Below are 24,562 nucleotides of genomic sequence, written 5' to 3'. Positions count from 1 at the left end.
ATATTGGCCTCATAAAATAAGTTGGGAATTATTGCCTCCTCTTCAATTTTTTGGAAGAGTTTGAGGAGAATAGGTATTAAATCTTCTTTGAATGTTTGGTAGAATTCACTGGTGAAGCCACTTAACCCTGGACTTTTACTTTTTGGTAGATTTTTCATAATTGTTTCCATTTCTATACTGCTGATCAGTCTATTTAGAATTTCCAATTCTTCTTGATTCAGTCTAGGAAGTTAGTATTTTTCTAAGTACTGGTCCATTTCTTCTAGGTTATTAAATTTGTTATTTATTTTTCATAGTATTCTTGCATGATTCTTTGTATTTCTGTGAGGTCAGTAGTAATTTCCACTCTTTCATCTCTGATTTTGTTTATTTGTGTTCTTTCTCTTTTTTCTTTAGTGATTCTAGCCTGGGGTTTCTCAATTTTATTAACCGTCTCAAATGGCCAGCTATTTGTTGCATTTATTTTTTCTATTGTTTTTTGTTTGTTTGTTTGTTTGTTTGTTTGTTTTCAATTTCATTTATTTCTGCTCTAATTTTGATTATTTCTTTCCTTCTGCTGACTTTAGGCTTCATTTGTTCTTCCTTTTCTAGTTTTTTAAGATGAAGCATTAGGTTGTTTATTTGGGTTTGTTCTTATTTTACGAGATAGGCCTGTAATGATATTAACTTTCCTCTTATGACTGCTATTGCCATGTCTCAAAAGTTTTGACATATTGTACTATCATTATCATGTGTTCCTATATATCTCTTGATCTCTCTTTTTATTTCTTCCCTGACCCAGTTATTCTTCAGTAGCATGTTGTTTAATCTCCATGTATTTGTAGTTCTTCCTGCTTTCTTTTTGCAGTTGATCTCTAGTTTCAGAGCATTATGATCAGAGAATATGGTTGGTATGATTTCAACCCTCTTATATTTGTTGAGGCTATCTCTGTGTCCCAGTATGTGGTCGATTCTTGAGAATGTTCCATGTGTACTAGAGAAGAATGTATAAGCAGCTCTTTGGGGATGGAAGGCTCTGTATGTCAATTATGTCCAGTTGGTGTAATGTGTCATTTAAAGATGTTATTTCCTTATTGATTTTCTGTTTGGATGATGTCCATATCCAACAGTGGGGTATTTATGTCCCCTACGATAGTGTTTTGGTCTGTTTCTCCCTTTAGTTCTATTAGTGGTTGCTTTACATATTTCTTGGCTCCCTGATTGGGAGTATAGATATTAATGTGTCATGTCTTCTTGGAGCATGATACCCTTTATCATTATGAAGTGTCCCTCAGTATCTTTACTTTTTTTATTTTGAAGTCTATTTTGTCTGATATTAGTATCACTACTCCTCTTTTCTCTGAATGCCATTTGCTTGAAATATGATTTTCCATCTTTTCACTTTGAGTCTATTTTTGTCTTTGGAGCTGAGATGTGTCTCCTGGAGGCAGCATATGATTGGGTTTTATTTTATGATCCATTCTGCAACTCTGGGCCTTTTTATTGGTGAGTTAAGTCCATTTACATTTAGGATGATTATTGAAATATGAGATCTTCTTATAGCCATTTTATCTTTTCCTTTCTGGTAGCTCAGTTTTTCATTGCTTCCTTGTCTTTGTGTTTCTGTTATCTTTATTTTGGTTGACTTTTTGGGGTTTTTCCTCTGGTTCTTATGTTTTATGTTATATTCTTCAGTTCTGAATCTTTGATGTGTGGTTACCATTAGGAATATATAAAGGATAGTTATATATATACAGTCGTACATTTTCTTCTGCATGTGCCTTATCTCCTTTCCTCTTTGTGAGTTTGGATCTTTGAATCCTCCCGTTTTCAGTCATTGTTATCTCAATTTGTCCCTATGTATGCTGTATTCTCTACTTATTGTTTAAGCTTACAATGCCCTGTTCTTAGTAAGTATTGCACTCCTCTGCTTTTGTTTGCCTGATAGTCACTTTACTCCTAATTATGTATTTTTGTTTTGTTTTTGTATTTTGTTTTAGGTGAGCTGCCCCCTTTCCTGTAGTACAGACCTCGTAGTGGAGAAATCCCTCAATTTTGTATGTCTGGAAAGGTCTTAATTTCTCCTTCATATCTAAAGGAGAGCTTAGCTGGATACATTATTCTAGGTTAGTAGTTCCTTTCACTTAATAGTTTAAATATTTGATTCCATTCCTTTCTGGCTTGTAAGGTCTATGCTGAGAAGTCTGATGATAATCTAATGGATTTTTCTTTAAATATTTCCATCTTCTTTTCCCTGGCTGCCCTGAGAATTTTGTCTTTGTCATTGATTTTTGATAACTTTAATACAATGTGTCTTGGTGAAGGCCTTTTGGGGTTGAGATAATTGGGTGTTCTGTTGACTTCTTGAATTCCAAGCTCTATTCCTTAGATTTGGGATAGTCTCGTCCACTATTTATCTGAAAATGCTTTCTAGTTCCTGCTCCTTTTCCTCCTCTTTGGTAATGCCCATTATTCTTATGTTTCCTCTTCTAAGGCATCAGCTAGTTTTTGTATTTTTCTTTCATTATTTTTCATTCTTTGGTTTCTCTCTTTTCCTTCTGATTTATTTCTAGATTTTTGTCTTCGACATCACCAGTCCTTTCTTCCATTTGCTTGACTCTATTTCATTTTTCAATTCTTGCAGTGTGTGTTCTTCATCTCCAGAAGTTCCATTTGATTCCTTTTGAGGGCTTCAGTCTCCTTGCTCTGATCATCTAGTTGTTTTTTCAATTCCTGAAATTGTTGATATGACTCATTTCAGAGTTCACTGAGATTTTTCAGAAGTACCATCCTGAATTCTCTGTCATTTAAATTTCATATTGCTATGTCTATAAGCTTATTTTCTGGAGATTTTTCTCTTTCTTTCTGAGATGCCTTGTCATCTTGGTTGTTCATGGTTTTTATTGGACTATTTCTCCACCTGGGCATTAATGGAAGTGTATTCTGTTGTTTTTCCAGAAAGATTTATTATATAAAGGTCTCTTTTCCAGTAGGTGGCATCTAAGCCTTTTAAATCCCTGCTTTATATAAAGCCTAAATCATGTCTTTTTTATTTTCTTGTAGATATTTAATCACACTTGCTACTCTCAGTTTCAGTCCCTGTCAGTGGTAGCAACAGTTTTGATAGTATTTGCTCATATTCCACTGGGTCTTCATGGTGATCAGTCTGGGAGGAGATGGGAAAAGGGTCCCTCTGGGTTGGGAGGAGGGGGGCTGTGGCTCAGCCTCGGTTTTTCAACCGAGGTCGGTAAAAGTCAATTGTTGTTTCTCTGCGATCCTGTCCCACTTCTCTGCTTTCTGCCCTGTTGACTGGGCCCTGCTGTCAGGGAAGTCGCCACACCTTCTCCCCTCCTCCTCCTCCTGCAGGGAGCTCCAGAGGCTGTGAGAGGTAGCTTCAGTCTTGGCAGCTTTTGCTCAGATTCCCTTGGGGCTCCGCAGTGATCGGTCTCAGAATGTATAGGGGAAGGCGCCCTCTGGGTTGAGGGTTGGGGGCTGCAGCTCAGCCTCAGTTTTGCAACTGGGACCAGTAAAAATCAACTATTGTTTTTCTGCTGTCCCATCCCACTTCTCTGCTTTCTGCCATGATGACTGGGCCCTGCTGCTGGCTACGTAGTGGTCCCATCACTTCCAGACAGGGCTGATCAGGGAAGTCACCACAATTTCACCCCTCCCTCTCCTCCTATAAGGAGCTCCGGAGGCTGAGAGAAGCAGCTTCTTTATTTCTCCCAGTCCACCTCCCGACACCAGGGTTCTGACCTGTGGTAGTTCTTATGTGCAGATCCCACACTGAGATGTGCTGGTGTGCAGTTTTGGTATTTTTTGTTCAGTTTTAGATGTTCAGCTTATTGTTGTTTCAAGGGGAGAGATCTAGGGACGTCTCTCACTCCGCCATGTTTCCCAGAATCCCTGATTTATTTCTTAATGATTCTGTATATTGCATTGCCTTTGAGGGAGTATTCATGAATAGTTGTGATTTTGTATTAGGTTATATTAACTTAAACAATTTTTTAGATTCTGAAGAAAAGAAGATTTTATTTACATGAAGCAGAAACATAAACGATTAACAATCTATTCCTGATTTTTATTTTTGGTTTATCAATTTCTAAAGTTAAAAAACACTTTTTCTCTACCAACAGTGTCACTGACACAATTTTGTGTGCTTGATAAGTATATGTTGAATGTATAAATAAAGAGCTGAATGGATGAATGAATTCCTATTGAGGAATTTGTTTAGAAAAACAAATATTTAGTTTATTGAAAGAATATGTCTGATATTGCCTACATGTAAAACCTCTTTATTTTTCTAAAAAAGCGTATAATATTCAGAAATAATTATTTAGAATCATAGCTAGAAATGGATTAATACTATTGATTCATTTGCTATCATAGTCCTTCAAAAACATTTCAAAATAAATAATACTTTCCAAACATATTGTGAAACATATGTTTTGAAGCCAGATGTCCTTGGTTTGAATTCTCGATCTGCCATTGACCAGCTGTATTGACTTGGAGAAGTTCCCTTGACTTTCTGTGCCTTATTTTCTTCCTTTCGAAACTATTGCCTACCTCCCAGAATTTTTTGAGGATTAACATGCCCTTAAAACATGTAAAGTGCCCATAATAATGCCTAATAGTTGCCTGATAAGTCCTCAAAATCTAATATGATTTTTTTTAAAGTTTATTTTATATAAGGAGTTAAGTAATATTTTCCAAATAGAAGTTAGTGCCAGTAAATGCTTTTACTTTTTAAATTGAAAATGACAATAAAATACCCTAGTATAGTGCTTCCTCCTATCAAACAATACAAGTAACAACCATTATGTTTTTCCTTTGGCTTTGTCTTTCAACTTGATCTAAATGTAATACATCGTGTTAATATTATTAGCAGTATATTTTCTTTATCCCTTAGTGTTATTCTTTTTACATATTGTTTAACGCCCTTAGAGAAAATTTGTTAGAGATGCAGAGATTTTATATAAGGAACAATAAGTTTAGATAGTCTTTATATTTTAAGTATTTAATATTTACTTGAAAAGAATTGTTTATTTCTCTAGGTCTGCAAAGAAAACATCTAATGAAGAGAACAAGGTATTGTAAAAAAAATAAATTATCAAAAATATTACCTGTAGAAAAAAACATGTTGTAAAAGACAGTGAAAAAAATAGAATCTCTTCCTTGTGGTAGGGACATTTACTTTGAAAGGTAATTTGGAAACACTTATTATTGATAAAAGTCTCTTTTTGCTAAAAATCAGTTCTTTTAAGAATATCTGTGTTTTTGCTTTTATAAAAAGGTGGATATTTAACACCTCTGTACACTTTGTATATATTATCAACATTTCAGGGACATTTTGAAAAACAATATTATTTATTTGTAGGTCAAAGAACAAATTAATTCCATGGATGAACTCGATGATTTAACTCAGTCTTCTGAAGTAGTAGCAAGATATTGCGAGTTGCCTTACTTTAGTTATCAAAAATCTACGTTTCTAACTGAACGACTTGACATGAATTGTAAAGGTAGGACCATAGTATAAATATAAAGCCTTGGTATGTATTCAGCAGTAATATAAGCACATCTTGTCTGCTGCCTTTTGCACCATAGATCTCTGAAGTGTTGTAGAGCTATATATCTAAGAAACATGTTTTCTATTAAAATAAAATGAGAGCAGTTGCATGCCCTCTGCCTGGAAGCTAAGATCATCTCCACTGTACTTTTCTCAGTGTAAATGGCAGTGTTTAATGTATTTGTTGACCCTTCTTTTCTCCTATGCCTTCACCCAATGTCGGGTTTCAATGATTTACATTCTAGAATACTGAAATAACCTCAGAACTGTTTTCTCTGACATTCTACCTCCTGGAAATTTGGTCTACATTGCAAGCACCATTATTAAATATTTTTAAATTTCAGATCTCATTATGTTACCCCATTACTTAAAGCCCAGCTATTACATCTCTTTGCTATAAACAAGGTTAAAGGCCATAACCCTCTATCTTCATTTTGTATCATTTCATAACCTTCTTTCCAGCTGTGTCTTAGCCAGTTTCTGAAGTTTTTATTCCTGTTGCATAGCTTTTTTGTTATCAATGGCTTAGGTTAGGTAAATTACATGTAAATGAAGTATATGTTTTGATAGTTTTACTATACAGATATAACTCTATCACCACAATCCAGATAGTTAACCTATCCATCACCCCAAAAGTCTCCTCGCGCCTCTTTATACCCCTTATTAAGAGACTGCCTAATGGTTTTCTAAAATAATTATACCATTTTCCATTCCCACCAGCAGTACATGAGTTCCAATGGCTTCATATCTTTATGAACATTTAATATTGTCAGTTTTCAAATCTTAGCCATTCCGATGGATGTGTTGTGTGTATACCATTATATTTTAGTATTCATTTTCCAATAACTAATAATTTTGAGCACCTTTTCATGTGCTTATTTGCCATTTGTATGTCTTCTTTGTACTGTGTCTAAGTTTGTTGTATTTTTAAAAATTAAGTTTTTGTTTAAAGCATTGTTGTGTTTGGAGCATTCTTTATATATTCTGGATACATTACTTTATCACCTATATTTTTTGCAAGGACTTTCTCCCAGTCTATGGCTTGTCTTTTTAGTCTTGTAATCGCATCTTTTGTAGAGTGAAAATTTATTTTTTTCTTTTGATGAAATCCAATTACCCATTTGTTCCACTATAGATTTTGTTTTTGGTGTTCATATCGAAAAAATCTTTGTATAGCACAAGGTCACGAAATCTTTCTCCTATGCTTTTTTTTTTTTTTTGTAGAATTTTATGGTTTTAGGTCTTTCATTTAGATCTATGATCTGTTTTGTGTTCTTTTACATGTGATGCAAGATATAAATTCAAGTTCATTGTTTTGCATATGGATATCTAGTTTTTCCAGCACCAATTGTTGAAACAGCTCTATTTTCCTTATTTAATGCCACTGTGCCTTTGTCAAAATCAGTTGACCATATATGTGCATGTTAATTTATGTCTTATTGATGTATTATGTCTTATTGATATATTACACTAACTGCATGCCATTTTAATGACTTTAGGTTTATAATAGTTCTTGCAATTAGGTAGTGTTAGTCTTTCAATGTTCTTTTCATGATTATTTTGCTCTTCTAGATTCTTTGCATTTCCACGTGAATTTTAAATCAATTTATCAATTCCAAAAAACAAAATCTACTGGTGTTTTCACAACTAGATTTAAATTATTAGATCTGTTGACTCTCCAGATTAAATATGGAGAAGAATTGACTTCTAAACAATATTGAATTTTCAAGCCCTGATCAAAGTATATGCCTCCATTTATAGAGTTCTTTAATTTTCTAAGTAAAATTTTGTGTTTTTTAGTTCACCTTTTGTGAGATTACTCATACATTTTTTTTTACCTTTTCAATGCAGTTCTAAACAATATATCTCAAATTTTAATTTATGATTGTTCTCTGCTAATATAAAAATACAGTTGATTTTTGTATATTGATGCTGTATTCTTCAATTGTGTTAAACTCAGTTTATAGTTCTGGTAGCTTTTTTGTAGATCCTGTCAGAATTTCTACGTAACCAAAGGTTGTCAATCTTTTTTTTTAAGCGACTGTTTTACTAAAGATTTGTAAGCATTTAAGACTTGTGACCATTGTGCCATAGAGTAGCTATAGACAATACATAAGTTAATGTACATTAACTTATTTTGTGTATTTTTCTCAAACTGTGTTTACTAAAAGAAACATCCTGACCCACTGGTTGGAGTGTGCTGATTCCTATTGTGTGATCATGTTTTCTGCTAATAAAGACAGCTTTATTCTTCCTTTCCCAGATGGATGTCCTTTGTTTCTTCATCTTGCTTAATTGCACTGAGTAGAATTTCTCGTATAGTGCTGAAAAGAAGGAGCAAAAGCAGTCATTCTTGTCTTGTTCCTGATCCCTTAGAGAAAGAATTCAGTCTTTCACTACACATAGGTTGTTAGCTATAGATCGTCTTATTATATAGAAAAAGTTCCCTTGTGTTCCGTTTGCTGAAATAGATGTTGAAATAGAAATAGATGTTGAATTTTGTCAACTGTCTTAGTTTCACTCTACTGAATATGGTTTTGCTTTTTTAGTTTTTTAACATGACAAGTAACATTAACTGCTTTTTTACTTTGAATAAATGACAGCTTAATTGATTTATAATTCATATATTGTACAATTCATCAATTTAAGGAGTACAATTGAGTAATATTTAGTGTTTTCACCGAGTTGTACAACCATTTCCACAATCAATGTTAAGACATTTTCATCACCCGCAATAGAAACCCCAAACTCAATTGTAATTACATTTTAAGACAAATTTAGGATTTTTATTCTAAGAAGAAATACATTTTTCCTCTTCAGGAGAGAAGGCAGGATTCAGTCCTACATTTCTACTCTGAAAGAGTGCACTTAAACAAAACAAAAAGAAGCTTCATTGCTTATAGGTTTTGAATATGTGTTTAGCAAAATTTGACTTTGCCAGTGGTAAATCGGTCACACTGGGTGCCACAAACATATCCATCTAGTTGTACTCTTAGTGAAATAATCAACAAAATTATTTCAATGAGGCAGTTGATGATGCACACCTCCCACTCCACTGGAAAAATTTCCTTCCCTACGATTATAGGATTTGTTTCTATCTTTTAATTAAAAATTTATTTTGAACTGTTGTGGAAAGATCTTTTTATTCATTAAATTTCTTAGTAACATTGTTTAGTAACATAATATAAAGTTCAGGTGTACAGCTATATAATACTACCTCTGTGTATTCTATAGGGTGCACACCACTCGATATCTAGTATCCTATGGTCAGCATGTATTTGACCCTCTTTACCCTAATTGATTTTTGAGTGTTAAACCAACCCTGGGATAAACCCCATTTGGTCATGACAATTTGTTCTTTTAATGGATTCTTGTATTTGATTTGCTAATGTTTTATTTAAAATTTTTACCTCAAGGCTCATGTGGTATTTTTTCTTTCTTATAATATCTCCATCTGTTTTTGATTTCAGGGTAACACTAGCCTTATAGAATGTGTTGGATTACGCTTCTCAAAGTCGTCTTCTTCTTCTTCTTCTTCTTTTTTTTAGAGTTTGCATAGAACTGGTATCATTTCCCACTAAAATGTTTGGTAGCATTCACTAGTGTAGCCTTTGGGCCTCAAATTTTATTTATGGAGTGATAATTAAGTAGGACTTCAGTTTCTTTTATAGCTCTAGGGCTGTTTATCTTATCTGTTCTTTCTTGATAGAGCTTTATTAATTTCTGTCTTTCAAAAAATTTACCTGCTTCATCAGAGTCTGATGTCTTCCACATTGTATGTACTGAGTACATATTTGTTCAACGTATGAATGTGTGAAAATGCATACTGCTTTATACACAAAAAGAACTTATATTTTATTTCTACTCTTGTTTTCTCTCTGATGCAGATTCTCCTAGTTTATCAAATATCCAGGATGCAGTTACATCATATGAAAGATTGAAAGAGCTTAGAAACAATCACTGTGAACTCCATTCAGAAAAAATTAAAAAAATGAACACTCAGATAACTGGACTACAAAGGGATCTATCAGAAACAAAAGAAATGAAATCACAGTTAGAGCATCAAAAACTGCAATGGGAACGAGAACTCTGCAATTTGAGGTATTGAACATTTTGGTTTCAAAGAAACATTTGAATATTTACTATTTAAAAACATTTTTTAAATTTTTGAATCATAGGTGACATACATTATTTTTTGATCTGTTGAAGTGACATTGGTTAATAAAATTATATAGATTTCAAGTGCACAATTCAATAATACATTATTTGTATATCTCATTGTGTGTTTATCACATAATGTCAAATCTCCTTCAGTCACCATATATTTGACCCCCTTCACCCTTATGTACCTCTACCTTATGTTCCTTTTTCTTTGGTAACCACTAAACTGGTTGTCTGGGTCCATGATTTTTTGTTTGTTTGTTGCTTTCAGTAGTATATGCCACGTATGAATGAAATCATATGATTTTTTCAACTTATTTTGCTTAGCATAATTACCTTAAGCTTTATCTATGTTGTTGCAAATGGCAGTATTTCATGTTTTTTTAAGGCTGGCTTAGTAATATATCGTTGTATATATGTACCAGGTCTTCTTTATCCTGTCAGCCATTGGTGAACACTGAGGTTGCCTCCATATCTTGGCTATTGTAAATAGCACTACAAAGTAAATATGGATGCACATGCCCCTTCTAAGCAGTGCTTTTTGGGTTTCTCTGAATAGCCAGAAGTGGGATTATTGGTTCATTCTTCATAACATGTCTTTGTTTAGCCTTTGTTTTAAAGTCTATTTAGTTTTATATGAGTTATTGCTAATCTAGCTTCTTTTTTAATTTCCATTTTCATGAAACATTTTTCTCACCCCTTTACTTTTAGTCTATGTGAATCATTCAGTCTGAAGTGATCCTCTTGTAGGCAGCACATATAAGAGTTTTATTTTGTTATCCATTCACCCATTCCATATCTTTTGATTGGAGCATTTTATTCATTTATATTTAAAGCAATTGTTTATAGATATGAAGTTATTGCAATTTTAGTGTTCATAGTTTTGCTCTATTTTCTTCTCTTTCTTTTTAAAAAGAAAAGTCTCTCTGACATTTCTTGTATACCTGTTTAGAGATGATGAACTCTTTCAGCTTTCTCTTGTCTGGGAAGGTCGTTATCTGTCCTTCAATTCTAAATGAGAGCTTTGCTTGATAGAGTAATCTTGGCTATAGGTCTTTGCTTCTCATCACTTTGAATATTTCATGGAAGACTTTCTGGCCTGCAAAGTTTCTATGGAGACATCAGATGAAAGTCTAATGAGAGCTTCTTTGTAGATAATGGACTGCTTTTCTTTTGCTGATTTTAAGATTCTCTTTGTCTTTAATCTTTGGCATTTTAATTATGATGTGTCCTGGTGTGGGCCCTTTTGGATTCATCTTGTTTGGGACTCTCTTTGCTTCCTGAGCTTGTATGTCTACTTTCCTTACTAGATTAGGGAAGTTTTCCATCACTATTTCTTCAGATAGGTTAGCAATTCCTTGCTCTCACTCTTCTTATTTTGGTACCCCTGCAATGTGAATATTGGTACACTTGTTGTTGTCCTAAAGGCCACTTCAACTATCCTCATTTTTTTGGATTCATTTTTCTATTTCTGTTCTGTCTGAATGTTTTCTGCTCCTTTGTCTTTCAAATCTCTGATTCGATCCTCTGCTTCATCTCATCTACTGTTGATTCTTCCTAAGATATTCTTTATTTCAGTTATTGTATTCTTCATTTCTGACTGGTTCTTGTTTATGCTTTCTATTCCCATTTTTATATTTTCTATCTTTTTGTTATAGTTCTCAATGAGTTTATCTACTCTTCCCCTAAGATCATTGAGCATTCTTACAATCAATGTTTCAGACCTTGCATCTGGTACATGGCTTTTCTCCCTTTTGTTGAGTTCTTTTTCTGGAGTTTGTTCTGTTTATTCATTAGGGAGATATTTCTTTGTCTCTCCTTTTGTCTGCCACTTCTGTTTGTTTGTTTGTTTGTTTGCTTGTTTGTTTGTTTCTATGTATTAGGTAGAGCTGCTGTTTTTTCCAGTCATAATACAGTGGTCTAATATAGTAGGTTTCCTGTAGGGACCAGTGGCATAGTCTCTCCGTGGTGACTTGAGCTGGGTGTTCTGGGTGTGTCATTTATAAGGGCTGAGTGCACCCTCCTGTTGTTGTTAAGCCTTGGTTGCTATTTGCATGTAAATGGAAAGGATTGATCCTCAGTCTGATAGGTTGTGAGAACTGGCTGTGACTACAGTGGAGGTGCTGTTGTGCAGGGGCTGACCCTACAAAACAGGATTTACTTTAGCAGGGTTCAGGTGCCTGCCAGTTCTCCCCATTGGGTGTTCTGGTGTGCTCCGAAGCTGGCCCTCAAGCAGATCGGTTCTGGGGCCCTTTGAGTAGGGCTCTGTTTCAAGCTAAAATCAGCCATTGCCTGTGCCCTGCTTGGGACCAGTTGGTATGAGCTACAAAGTCATCTGCAGATGGTTGTCATTTATGCTTGGGTTGGAGGTGCCTGGGATAGGTTAAGCATCAGTGAGAGGGCAGCTGACACAAGTTCTGGGCTTGGGGCTGCTTAACAAGAGGTACAGAGTATGTACGTTGAGGGCAGATGTTGCTTGTTTGGGTTTGAGAACCTTTGAGAGATTTTTGGAAAATCTGGAGAATGAGCAAGATAGACCGTTTGTATGGAAAGCCACTGGAAGGAACTTAGGTACGCTCAGAATTTCAGTGGGGTAGGGTCTCAGGGAATCACCAGGGTAGTGCAAACAATGTTTGCCAAGTGGATGGAGACTCAGATATGGTGACCACTGTGTCTGCAGGCTGGGAGAGGGGAAGCCTCAACAAAGAAACAACAATTTCTGGCAGCACTTCTATCTGGGGAAAACTTCCCCTCCAGTTTTTGCCCTAAAACCAGATAATTCAGTTCCTCTCCAAATGTCCAGACATATTTCAAGCTGCTACCTCAGTGCTAGAGCTCAAAGCAAGTGAATCTGTCAGCGAGTAAGTCCATATTTGGACCCTTTAAGAGGAACACCTGGGACTCTATCAACCCTCCATCTCACTCAGGCACAATCGTCACCGGTTTTCACAGCCAGAATTAGTGGGGATTTCTCTTCCTGGCTCCTGGACCCTGGGCTGGGGAGCCTGGTATGGGGCTGGGACACCTCACTCTTCAGCAGAGACCTCCTCAGCCAAGATATCCCTCTTGATTTTGAACTGCCACACATGGTCGTTGTACCAGTCGCCATTTCTCACTCTCCTACTAGTCTCGAAGTGGCTTCTTTTGTATATCCTTAGTTGTAGGAGGTCTGTTCATCTAGATTTCAAGCAATTCTCAGTGATGTTTGTTCTGTAGTTTAGTTGTAATTTTGGTATGATTGTGAGAGGAGGCAGGCATGACATCGACCTAGTCTGCCATTTTGACTGGAAGTTGAAGATTAACTTTTATACTACAGATATACAGGAGAAGTTTTGTAATTACTAAAATGCTTTCTGGGATTTTATAGGGAAGAAAATTTCTTTAGTATTGTGCAGTATAAAATTCCTGAAAATAATGTCAAGTTTTTAACAGTGTATACTTCTAATAATAAGTTCATGTATATGCTTTCAAATCATCATTTAAATGGCCTAATAGAAGTCCATCATATAAATACCTCATTCTTTAACAAATTGAATTTGGGTTGTTTGTCATTTTTCTGTAGTATAATTAATGATGCAAAGATTATCTCTTATATAAATGTTTTAACATTTCTGATTATGTACTTTGAATGAATTCTTTAATAGAGTATTTTTTGGTTGAGGTATAAGTATGTTTAAAAAAAGGTCTTTAATCCACATTTTCAAAACGTTCTCAAGAAAATTGAAATTCACTTACATCCCTACCAACAGAATCTGAAATGGCTAGTTTTCTCAAGACAGGAAAAATTCCTTAAAGAAACTTTTGCAGTTCTAGTCTTAGTATATGCATGGAATGAAAAGTGAAATGGAAATTGATGACTGATTAGTTTATTCAGCATTATCTTATACATAGATAAAATTAATTCAAAGATCTATGCTGAAAGCAAATATTACACTTTCCTGTTGACTTAATTAATATGAATTCTGCCTTTTTCCAAAAAGGATTTTAAAGTCATGTATGAAATAGACGATAATCAACAAGATAAGTTGAAAGTGTTACAAAAGAAGAAACATAGAGTATAGAGCGACAAATATTAGACTCCCTACTCTAGTCTTGGATTACACTAGTCATCAGATGTGTTGTTAAAAGACATCTATAGATGCTGTCTTACACTGTAAATATTTTTTTTAGGGGTATCTTATATTTTGTAAAATGGAAATTTTATTTCTAGTGAATATGTAAACTTGCTTATAAACATGACTTCTCTTTTTAATGAGTAAATAAATTAATTATCTGTTTTAATAGAGACGTAAGTATGACTGTGGAAACAAAGATAATTTTCCACACTACCTTTAAGGAATAATTTCAAAATTCCTTTTCTACAATATTTACGAGCATTACTATTGACTAAAAGTAAGTAACGTTTTTTTCAATGCTACCTTTCAGATTATATATATATAATCCTTGGAAAAGATTGAATTCAGAAATAAAAAACATGATCTCCAGATAGGAAAAAACTTTGAGAAATTAGAAATTTATTGTGGTAATGATCCAACATATGTAGAACCAGATCATGATATAAACTTTATTTTATAACCAAATGAATTTTAAGATAAGTTTATTTAACTACAGATTTACCTTACGACAAGAAAAGGAAAAAAGAAAAAATACTGAGATGTTCTATAAAAGAATTAGGGAACAGTTAAGAACAAAAGAAGAGCAATATTGTAAAGAAGTTGAAATAAAACAACAGCTTGAAATCTCTCTTAGAACACTAGACTTTGAATTGAAAACTGTAAGAAACCATTTCAATCAGGTAAATTCATCTTTGCTAAAAAATTTATATTTTTCCATACTTTATCAATATTTTTAATATCTTTTGATTTGTCTATTGTTTAAGTTTAAAACAAACCAAAATGTTATCTCATTCAAAATGTGAATAGTGACATTTGAAACAAAACTGATTAATTTGTTGTAATTCTTGGCATCCAATAGGGGCCCTGTATAAGTTCTCTAAATGACTAAATGGAAGGTAAATTTAGCTTAATTATTAGCATACATGTTAATTTGGGCTTTTTTTTTTTAATGATGACATGCAGACTAACTGGCCTTGAGACTGTGATGGAACTAGTCAAATCTTCCATAAAGAGGCTTTATTTTGTAATACTATAGCTGCCTGTATTTTTGCTGTATGACAAATCTAGCTGTCATTTAAATTCAAATTTGAGTTTTTCATGGAGGATAAAGATCCTTGTACTTAAAATTGCTTCATTCTTTAAATATTTTTTAAGGTTCTACTTTTGAGCTTTTGATTTTTTTCTAATTGTATGAAACTAAAAACCTACTGACATGTATATCTAGGTTGTAGAAGTGCAAAATACCACTCAGAAGCAACTTTCTCAAGAACAGAATGCCAGAATATCACAAGATGCAATCCTGACCAATCATCTTTGCAAACAAAAGGAGATAGAAATAGCTCTCAAGAAAATAAATTCTAAGGTATTTTGTTTATTCATTTTCAAAAGCATGTGTGTATGTATTTGTGTGTTTATATATTTAAAAACCCAGCACTGTACATATGGGAAATATAGTGGATTTTAAAAGCATACATAGGTATGTATGTATTTGTGTCTATACATATGTGTGTATCATATATACACATACAGCATATATGTATACATATGTATATATATTTATTTTAAGGGGTGATATTTTTGGTCCATTGGATAAAATATATTCTTAATTCAAATCCACTTTATTCCAGCAGTCAAGTGTTGACATTTCCAGTGGTCTCATCCAAAGGGGAGGTTTTTAATATTTTCCATAGGAAATGATGAGCTTTTCAGAATCTAAAATCTATTTGTACTAACAACAATGTTCCCAGGTTTTGGCAATGATTTCATCCCCTGGCTATATTAATAGAAAGGGTAGCTTTCGCTTCCACTGATAATAAGGAGAAAAAGTATAGCCAGTTCAGAGACCATAATTTAGATGTCATTCTCCTGCTTTCAAGAAAATAACAATTTGCTCCAACTAATATTCCTATTTCAGTCCAAGAAGCTTATGAAAAAATAATATGACATGATGTATTCTTAGTGATAATATATTGATAATTATTTTATTTGTAGTAAAAAATAAGTCAGTGTATTTTCCCCTATTTCATATTTATTACCACTTTAAATATTAATTTGTTGTAATTCTTGGCATCCAATAGGGGCCCCATATAAGTTCTCTAAATGACGAAAGAGGAAATTAAAGTTATTGTAGCCACAAATAATCTCTTGATTTTCTAAGAAGAGCTCTATGAATTTTACCTTATTTACCATGAGCTTTTTTAAATATACGCTTCTTTGTATTTATATATTTACACTAGAGAAGCAGCTGTGGTTTGGTGCAAAAGCACTAATTGTAGAGTCAGAAGGCCTGGGGAAAATCTTGAACTGTTTTATCTTTTTAACCTCTCCATTCCAGATTATGCTAACTGAGTTCTTTGATGTATATAGAAGTGCTTAGTGCAATGCCAAGATTTATCAGTTGTTAATAGATATGATTTTTATAACTGACTAAAAGTATTAGAAAAGTAGAATGTGTATGGAATAGTCCTAGGGAAAGAAAATTTAGGAAATAGGATCTGTCCAAATGTATGCAGAGTTAATATCCTTACTGTAGGGTAGCTGTATATCGAGACTATAAACTCTATTTTTAAGTGTAGTCAGATATATTAACCTTTTATTTTAGGTCTTCTAGGTTTTTTGTCTTTCCAATTATGAGACTTAAAAATTCTTCTATGATTTCTTTTCTACATTCATAGATTCAGTGTCTTATGTTAAATTTTTAAACTTTGGGTATTTTATGCTTATATTAAGTTGGAGGACTTGAACCAACTTAATTTTTTTTCCCAATGGTATATCCACATACTAAAACCTTTTCATGATATATATACATATGTTCTTCTTTAATTTCAGGGAATACCATGATATATCATTTCATTGAGTGCTAGCTACAAGTCTTCTTTATTTTCCTTAGGTTTCTGATACTCATGAAAAAGAAAAAGATATGTTGCATGAAAACTACATGTTGCAGGATGCAATTGCCATGCTAAGACTGGAAATAGAGACAGTAAAAAATCAGAAGCAAGAGATGGAAAAAAAGTGTTTGGGGGACATTATACTTGTACAAAAAAGGAACAACCGTCTTCAAAAGACCATAAAATTGTATGAGAAAACACTAACAAAAACAATATTTCAATATAATGGACAGCTTAATGTTCTGACAGCTGAGAAGTCAACACTAAACTCTCAACTTGCGAAAGAGAAACAAAACAAAGAAAGACTGGAAACTGAAGTTGAATCCTACCGTTCTAAACTGGCTAGTGCTATACATGATTATGAGCAAAGCCAGATGTCAAAAAATGACCTAGAACTTACTTTCCAGAGAGGAAGACATGAATGGTTTCATTTTCGGGACAAAATGAACTTTGATATGTCTAATCTGAAAGATAAAAACAAGATTCTTACTCAACAACTTTCTAAAGCTGAAAGTAAATTGAATAGGCTAGAAACTGAGCTCCATTACACAAGAGATACTCTCAGAAAAAGGACTTTGGTTTTAGAACATATACAAGCAGACGAAAGCCAAACACAGTGTCGAAAGAAGGAAATAGAATACAAGTATCAACATGAACAAGGTAAAGCGAACGAATGCACTGGAAAGCAGGAATCCTTAGAGGAGAGATTATCTCAGCTACACAATGAAAATGTGATGCTTCAACAGCAAGTAGATGATGCTCATGGCAAAGCTGACAATAAAGAAAAGACAGTAATTAATTTCCAAGAACAGTTTCAGGATATGATAAAAATACTTCAGGCCGAAAGTGAAAAAGAAAGTCATATGCTAGAAGAAAAAAATCAGGAGTTAATCAATGAATTGCATCATTTGAAAGAAAGAATGTATCAGCGTGAAAATGATGAAGAAAGAGAGGTAATTATCCAGAAAGATAAATATTTTTCAAAATTTCTGAAAGAAAATTCCAAGTAATATTTGATTATGTCTAAATAGTGAATCTAGTTAAATTTTCAACACATACAGATTGTAAATGTTTTTCTAAGCAGGACAGGATTCCTCTGTCATTCTACTCCCCTCTGTGGGAGACGCTACCAATGATTTAAGGTCAGAAGAGTGTATTGTGAACCCTAAAGTTGGAGCATTGAGGTAGATGCACCTACCGACTAGTTCTTTTCAGTCACAGTACCTAGGTCCATGCTTTTTCATTTTACAGATATATGTATAAGAGAAAATAAAAGATTGTGTTGATAGCCCTTCTTGTTGCTGAAGAAACTTTGAAAATTATTATTTTTCTAAACTTCGTATAAATTAGTCACATTGTGTTAGCATACTTTTCATATAAGTGTCCAGATAATATGTTGCTAAGGAGTCTTTCTTGTCTGGAATGCCAGGAGTTGTCACCTTACAGTTTCATAAAGAAATCTATTAAGATATCAAAAATGTTAAATTTGTAAGCATGACCAAAACTAATTAAGCTTATGCAAAAACAATGAGGGATTTTCTGTAGAGTCCTATAGAAATGAGTTATGATTATGACACAGATTTATTAGCCACTATAAAGCTACCTTGTGAACCAAAAATTTTAATTAGAGACAGATTTCATCCAGATTAATCAATAACCCTAACAAATCTAAAAGGTTCTCATCTCATGACTCCCCAGGCCAGATCTTACATGGATTAAGGTATTTGATCCACACAATGCTGAGGTGAGGAATATGGATTGGGAAGAGGAGGGATCTCTAGCTGACGCAAGCCTTCAAACAATGTAGTTGAGTAAGCATCTGAAAGGAACTTCAGAAGAAGACTTCAATAAGCCAGGTCAAGTCTCTATGGAATAGGAAATGACTCAATAAAAACACCAGTAATTGATAGTCTGACACTTGTGAAAAGCTTTTACATTCTTAGAGATTAACAGGGCAAAATATACTGGCCAAAGTCCTGAGGGGGTGCTCCCAAGATCAGTAAATAACACTACACTCAAAGCAGCACCAATAATATTCAATATAAAATGTACAAGATTAGCTAATCCATACTGAGCAATTATTTAAGAGTATGTGGTTGAGGATATTGCCTGTGAGGAGTTAGAAGGGAGTAAAAAAAAGAACAAAAGACCTCAGTGATGGGTTCAAGGCTTGACATACAGTTTAGGGACTCTGGTTCAAAGCATTGAGATGTAAGAAACTCTGAGAGAATGTAAAAGAGGAATAGAAAGGGTCCAGGACTGAACATCACAGCTGCTGTTGTTTAAAAATGATTTGGGGTTTAGAGGAGCAGGGAAGTGTAGTTACTACTGTCAATTACTGCTGAGAAGTAAAGCAGGATAAGGATGAAGAAAAAGATGACCTCAAAGAATTTTTAGTGCAATTATAGGATTGAGAATCAGACTCATGAAAAAAAAAGAGAATAAGTGATGAAAATTTGAATATGTAGATGAGACCATTCACTTAAGAATATTAGAATTCCGTGGAAGGAGATAAACAGGATTATAGAAAAAGCTACACGAATCAAGAAAAAGTTATGTATTTATATAATATAGTGAAGAATTAAACTTTAAAGAGAAAACTATTAAATAAAAAAGGGGAAATTGAAACATAAATGAATACTTACAGTGAATGACAGTCTTTGTCTCATCTGAAAGTCAGATTATCATTATAACGTAATGGGAACATATTTCGGTTATTACACTGACTATTAGTTTTTCAACTATTAAAATTCAAATCATAGGTCTCCTTGCCAATCTTTCTTATCCTCTAAGCAGAGGGAGCGTTTTAAAGCTGATAACTGCCTCGTTGATATTGAAGGGAGAAATCCAAGAAAAATTTTTATTTCTGTCCTAGTTATCTGCTTCTTCTCATTAGCATTGTTTGTCATTATTAAATTGATCTTAACATGTATTAGATTCCACTTTAAAGGCGACTACAGGCATACCTCAGAGAGGTTCCCGGTGTGGTTTCAGACCCAAGCAATTAAGCATGATCACAATAAAGTGAATTACAAGAACTTTTGGTTACCCAGTGCATATAAAAGTTATGTTTACACTATGCTTTAGTCTACTGATTCTGCAATAGCATCATGTCTTAAAAAACAATATACATACCTTAATTAAAAAACATATTATTGCTCAAAAATGCCAACCATCAAACTAGCCTGTTGGAAAAATGGCTCCGATAGACTTGCTAGATGCAGGGTTGCCACACACTTTCAATAAGTAGAGAACTGCAATATCTGTGATGCACAATAAGGAAAGTGCAATAAAACAATGTATGTCAGTAATTTCTACTATATGAGTTATGTTTCTTATTATCTCTTTTTTAATCCCGAAAAGGTTTATCTGTTTTTTCCTGATGAACTGTCCAAAGTTTAGTGCCTTAAATAGACAACATTTACTTTGTTCACAAATTGACACTTAGGTATAAGTACAGCCAGGACTTATACCTAAGCTTGTCTCTGTGCCCCTCAGCTTCAACTGGGGCAGCTGGCTGGTGCCTGGAATCATTTGAAGGTTTGTTCACCAACATGTCTGGTGATTGATGCTGACCATTGGTTGGAACTTTGGGAAAGACAGCCGGAATACCTACGCTGGAACACCTGGGCTCTCATTATGGACCTCACTACATGGGGGCTGAGTGCCAAGGTTAAGCAGCCTGAGATACAGAGCCAGGCAGAAGCTGTGTTGATTTCTCTAAACTGGCTTAGGAATTCACACAGCATCACTTTCACCACATTCTGTTCTTTAGGAGCAAGTCACTAAGGTTGACCCGTATTCTACCTTGTGTATGGAATGAATATTTCAAAAATATATGGACACATTTAACAATAAGCTTAATCTAACCACTGGCCATAATTGTTTCTATGCCTCCCATGTGAAAAAATACACCAATCTCTACCTAATACCACTACAGGTGTCAATGATTATGATGTCAGGCTCAGGCCCAAGTCCAAGATTTTACCATCTTAATCAGGTGTAGACAGAGATGAGGTGCCTAGGGTGTGGTTGCTGGAGTAAAGCCCCCTAGGGTACAATTCCTTTCAGTATGAAGACTTGAGAAGCAAAGAGACAAGTTATCTGCCACCCACACACCCAAAATTCTTCTAAACGACTAAAGACTCCCATTTGGAAATGGAAAATGGGAGGCACACTCAGCCATAGAAATTCTGAAATAAAGCCTGAGGTGAAACTACAGTGCTTTGATGAGGACTTAGTCTTAGCCTCAGAATAGCCTCAAGGCTAAAATCCTCTAAAGGTTGGTCATGCACATGTTTGGCAGCTGAAGCTGGGACGTTAGCTGAGGCCGTCTCAGTTGGAACATCTATAGGAGAACTGACTGTGTGCCCTGGGCTTCTTCATTCTTCACAACATGGTAGCTGGGTTCTAGGGTGAGCTTCTCTAGAGATAGAAAGTCAGATGGAAGTTGTATCACATTTTCTAATCCAGACATAGAAGTCACACAGCGGATCTGCCATATTCTATTCACTAGAAACCAGTTACTTACTAAGGCCATCATGCATTTAATAGAAGGAAATTTTATAAGTATCAAAGGATTTGCAGACTTGTTTTGAAAATACCACATCTACTCACATTTTTTTTTTTATGAAATAAGCATTGTATCTAAAGGCAAGTAGTTCTTTTCAACTCAGTATCATTGAATTTACAGCAAAATTATTGTTGTTGTTGTAACTTTTCTTTAGTATGTTCACTTATTTTGTGTGATGTAATAAAGGATTACAAGATAATGCTATTGAATTCAGGCATTTTTTTCTGTTCGACAATATGTGGGAGTCATCCCACTAAATTTTTACACCGGGAAATGTGATTCATCCATAATACTGGAAATCATTTCTTCACGGAATCAAATTTAAAATTAGCACAAAGCATTTGTAGTTTAGTAAATGGCTTGTGGCAGAGAATCCATATTTATAAGATTCATTAATCAGAGTCTTATTTTAAAAGTCTTATTGTGAGTGGCATTTATTGACTGAGGCCTAAATTACTCCATATGATAACCCTAAACTTCTTTAAAAATTATCGACTGTTGGATGGGGGAAGAGGTGAGAGACTTTCTACTAAAATGTGATTTATAATCATTTTATGGAGGAAAGATGTGATAAGGTCAGACAAGAAATTATGGAAAATCAAGTGTGGATTATCTGCGGCAAAGACGATGACAGGAAAGGATGTGTTTTTGTGCCTCCTGGTCATTTTAACTTTGTTTCTGATTCTGCATAATTCAAGGTTCCACATTCCAAGACTCCACCACAGTACAGATCACATTTTATTGCAACTGAATTTATTTCATAAGTTAATACTTGTTTTGAGTTAAGTTATTCTCATAACCAAATTCTATTATCTTATTCATGCAGAGTGGTGATTTTCCAGCAAAACTGGAAACTGCATCTTCAAAATGTTTACGTCTAGGTGAAGAAAATCAGTTTCTCCATCAGCGGTTATTATCCATGAAAGAAATACAAAAGAAATCTGAAAAACTAGAGAATGAAAACAAGAAGTTGAAACAAGAATTAGTAAATCTCAAAAGTCACATAGAAATGAATATGGTAGAATACAGTGAAGTAGAACAGTATAAACGGGAGATTGAAGAAAGAGCAAGACAGGAAATAGTCGAAAAATTAAAAGAAGTTAATCTCTTTTTACAGGTTAATTATTTTGCTCTTTAATGTGCTTTAATTCATTTCACTGCACATTACATTTTGGGTACACACACTGTATGTGTTTCCTCTACTTCCCTTAATAGCAATTTGTTTTGTAGATTTGTGGAAGAACGAGGCATTTGTTTCTCCCTTTAAATATTTCATTTTCCGCATTTCACCAAAAATATTGATCTCAGAATGTTTCTCCCTGGAGAATCATTTTATTTTCAGACCTGTTGATATGAAATAAGAGTATTAGAAATAAAAGAACATTTGTGATTTAAAAATTGTACCATTCTCTTTATTAAATATTATTGTTCAATTTTTAACATTTTAAATTGATGCTGTTCTTTGAATTACCAGGGAGCAGTAGACTAAAAGTAGACTATTTGACTTTATTTTCATAATTCAGATTTAATTCAGTTGACATTGTTGATAAATATTTTATACTTAGGTTTTTTTTACATTTCAAGTTGCTCTCTGAATCACTGACTCAGAACCAAAGGAAATGAATATACTGTAATTATTCAGGATATACTTATTTCAAATGATTCCTTTTTATTTGCATTAGGCACAAGCAGCATCTCAAGAAAACTTACAGCAGTTAAGAGAGAAAAATAATGCTTCAATAAGAAGTCAAATGGAACTCAGAATTAAAGATCTGGAATCTGAACTCTCCAAAGTAAAAACTTCTCAAGAAGATTCTAATAAAATGCAATTGGAAACATATAAGCAACTCTACCTAGAGGAACTGAAAGTTAGAATGTCATTGGAAAGTAAACTAAATGTGTAAGTCAAAGCATGGAATCAGAGAAAATAAATTTAGCTCATAATTTGCCTCTAAAGCATAATTTTTAACGAACCAGGTTCACGAGATTAGTATAAAGTGAAAGCTAACTAAATATAATAATCTTGGAAAATTATGTCAGAAAACAAACTTGCCTTTAAATGTTAGTCCAGGACAGTTTGCATTTCTGCTCCATTTTTGTTTTGACATGACTATTTCCTCCCCCTTTTATATTTTCATATAGTAAACATGATCTAGTCTTTAAGCTAAGTGTTTTCGAAGCTTTATAGTCTAGTTGGCAATATTATTATAAAATTTTCTGTCTGAATTCTGCTAAGTAGCAATTTTAACGAGTTTAATTATTTTTTGGAAGACAACAGCTTAAACCCAAAAGGTTAGGTGCTCTGAACATTCTGGCTTTTGGTAAATGTACAAAGATTGTGATCTTTGTTATAATCACTAGAGGGTGTCTTGAGAAAACTGATCCTTTCTAGTTTTTCTGGCAGACCTAATGGCATACACATGAAATAGGGAAAGATGAGCACAGGGGTAAAGTGCCCTATAATTGACAAAATGGATAAAAATAATAAGGTGGCCTCTCTGAGGATGAGGGTGTGGGTTGTAGAAGACAGAAAGGGCAGATCCCACCGCCAATTCTTTGGTAAAGATGTGATAAGCTAATTGCCTCTGGAGTTGTTTTGGTTCATTTTGATCATCAACTAGGCTATCTGGTCTCCCCAAGAGGTTGCTGCTCTAAATTATGTCCAGTCCAAATGGTTAATTTCTCCAAGATAATGAGTATATGGTACAAGGGTGGGGAAAACACATGTTTGGAAATGCCTTAGAGGGATTTTTTAAAAATCTCTAAACTGGTTTATTCCATATGCCTAATGGTACGCTCAAGAATCTCGTAAGTACAGCCATTCCTGAAGGCACCAAGTATCACCTGAGAAGCTGTCTGCATCACTGATCGCCATTCCTCTCCCCTCCCTACTTTGAATTGATTATTAGTTAGTAATCCCCCTTGAAACCTATGTACTTGTTCAGAACAATTGTAAACCTATACAGGTATATAGGGGTCTGCTCTGATATATTTTCAGTATTAAAATTCTGTTAGGTAAGAAATTTCACTTACTATTATGGCAACTTAAAAAAAAATGCAGGTCATTAGGGAAGAATGAAATACTAAGCCTGTGTTTTTTACAATCTTCACAGGAAAAATGAAAAGCTAGCAGAGATCAGTTCCGAACTTCTAGAGAAACAGCAGAGCAGAACTTTACTCTGCACTGATATTACAAGGCCAGTCCTGGAGCCACCAGGTGTTGGAAGTCTTAATCATAGTCTCATAAGCCATAGAAATCTTGCTCCAAGAGTAAACT

General features: G+C 34.1%; 1 protein-coding gene across 1 annotated transcript in view; it reads left to right on the top strand.

The window, feature by feature from the left end:
• LOC105307146 (ankyrin repeat domain-containing protein 26-like) overlaps nt 1-24,562 on the top strand; it is a 122,247-nt gene that overhangs the window by 81,141 nt on the left and 16,544 nt on the right. Inside the window, 10 exon segments of the mRNA XM_011382508.1 lie at nt 5,034-5,067; nt 5,357-5,498; nt 9,433-9,646; nt 14,318-14,501; nt 15,047-15,184; nt 16,712-17,718; nt 19,649-19,736; nt 22,112-22,402; nt 22,968-23,185; nt 24,399-24,555. Of these exon segments, the coding sequence (XP_011380810.1) occupies nt 5,034-5,067; nt 5,357-5,498; nt 9,433-9,646; nt 14,318-14,501; nt 15,047-15,184; nt 16,712-17,718; nt 19,649-19,736; nt 22,112-22,402; nt 22,968-23,185; nt 24,399-24,555 (2,473 nt within the window).

The sequence above is a fragment of the Pteropus vampyrus genome, unplaced genomic scaffold, assembly GCF_000151845.1.
Source record: "Pteropus vampyrus isolate Shadow unplaced genomic scaffold, Pvam_2.0 Scaffold481, whole genome shotgun sequence".
Lineage (NCBI taxonomy): Eukaryota > Metazoa > Chordata > Mammalia > Chiroptera > Pteropodidae > Pteropus > Pteropus vampyrus.
This window is presented reverse-complemented; position numbering and strand designations above follow the sequence as displayed.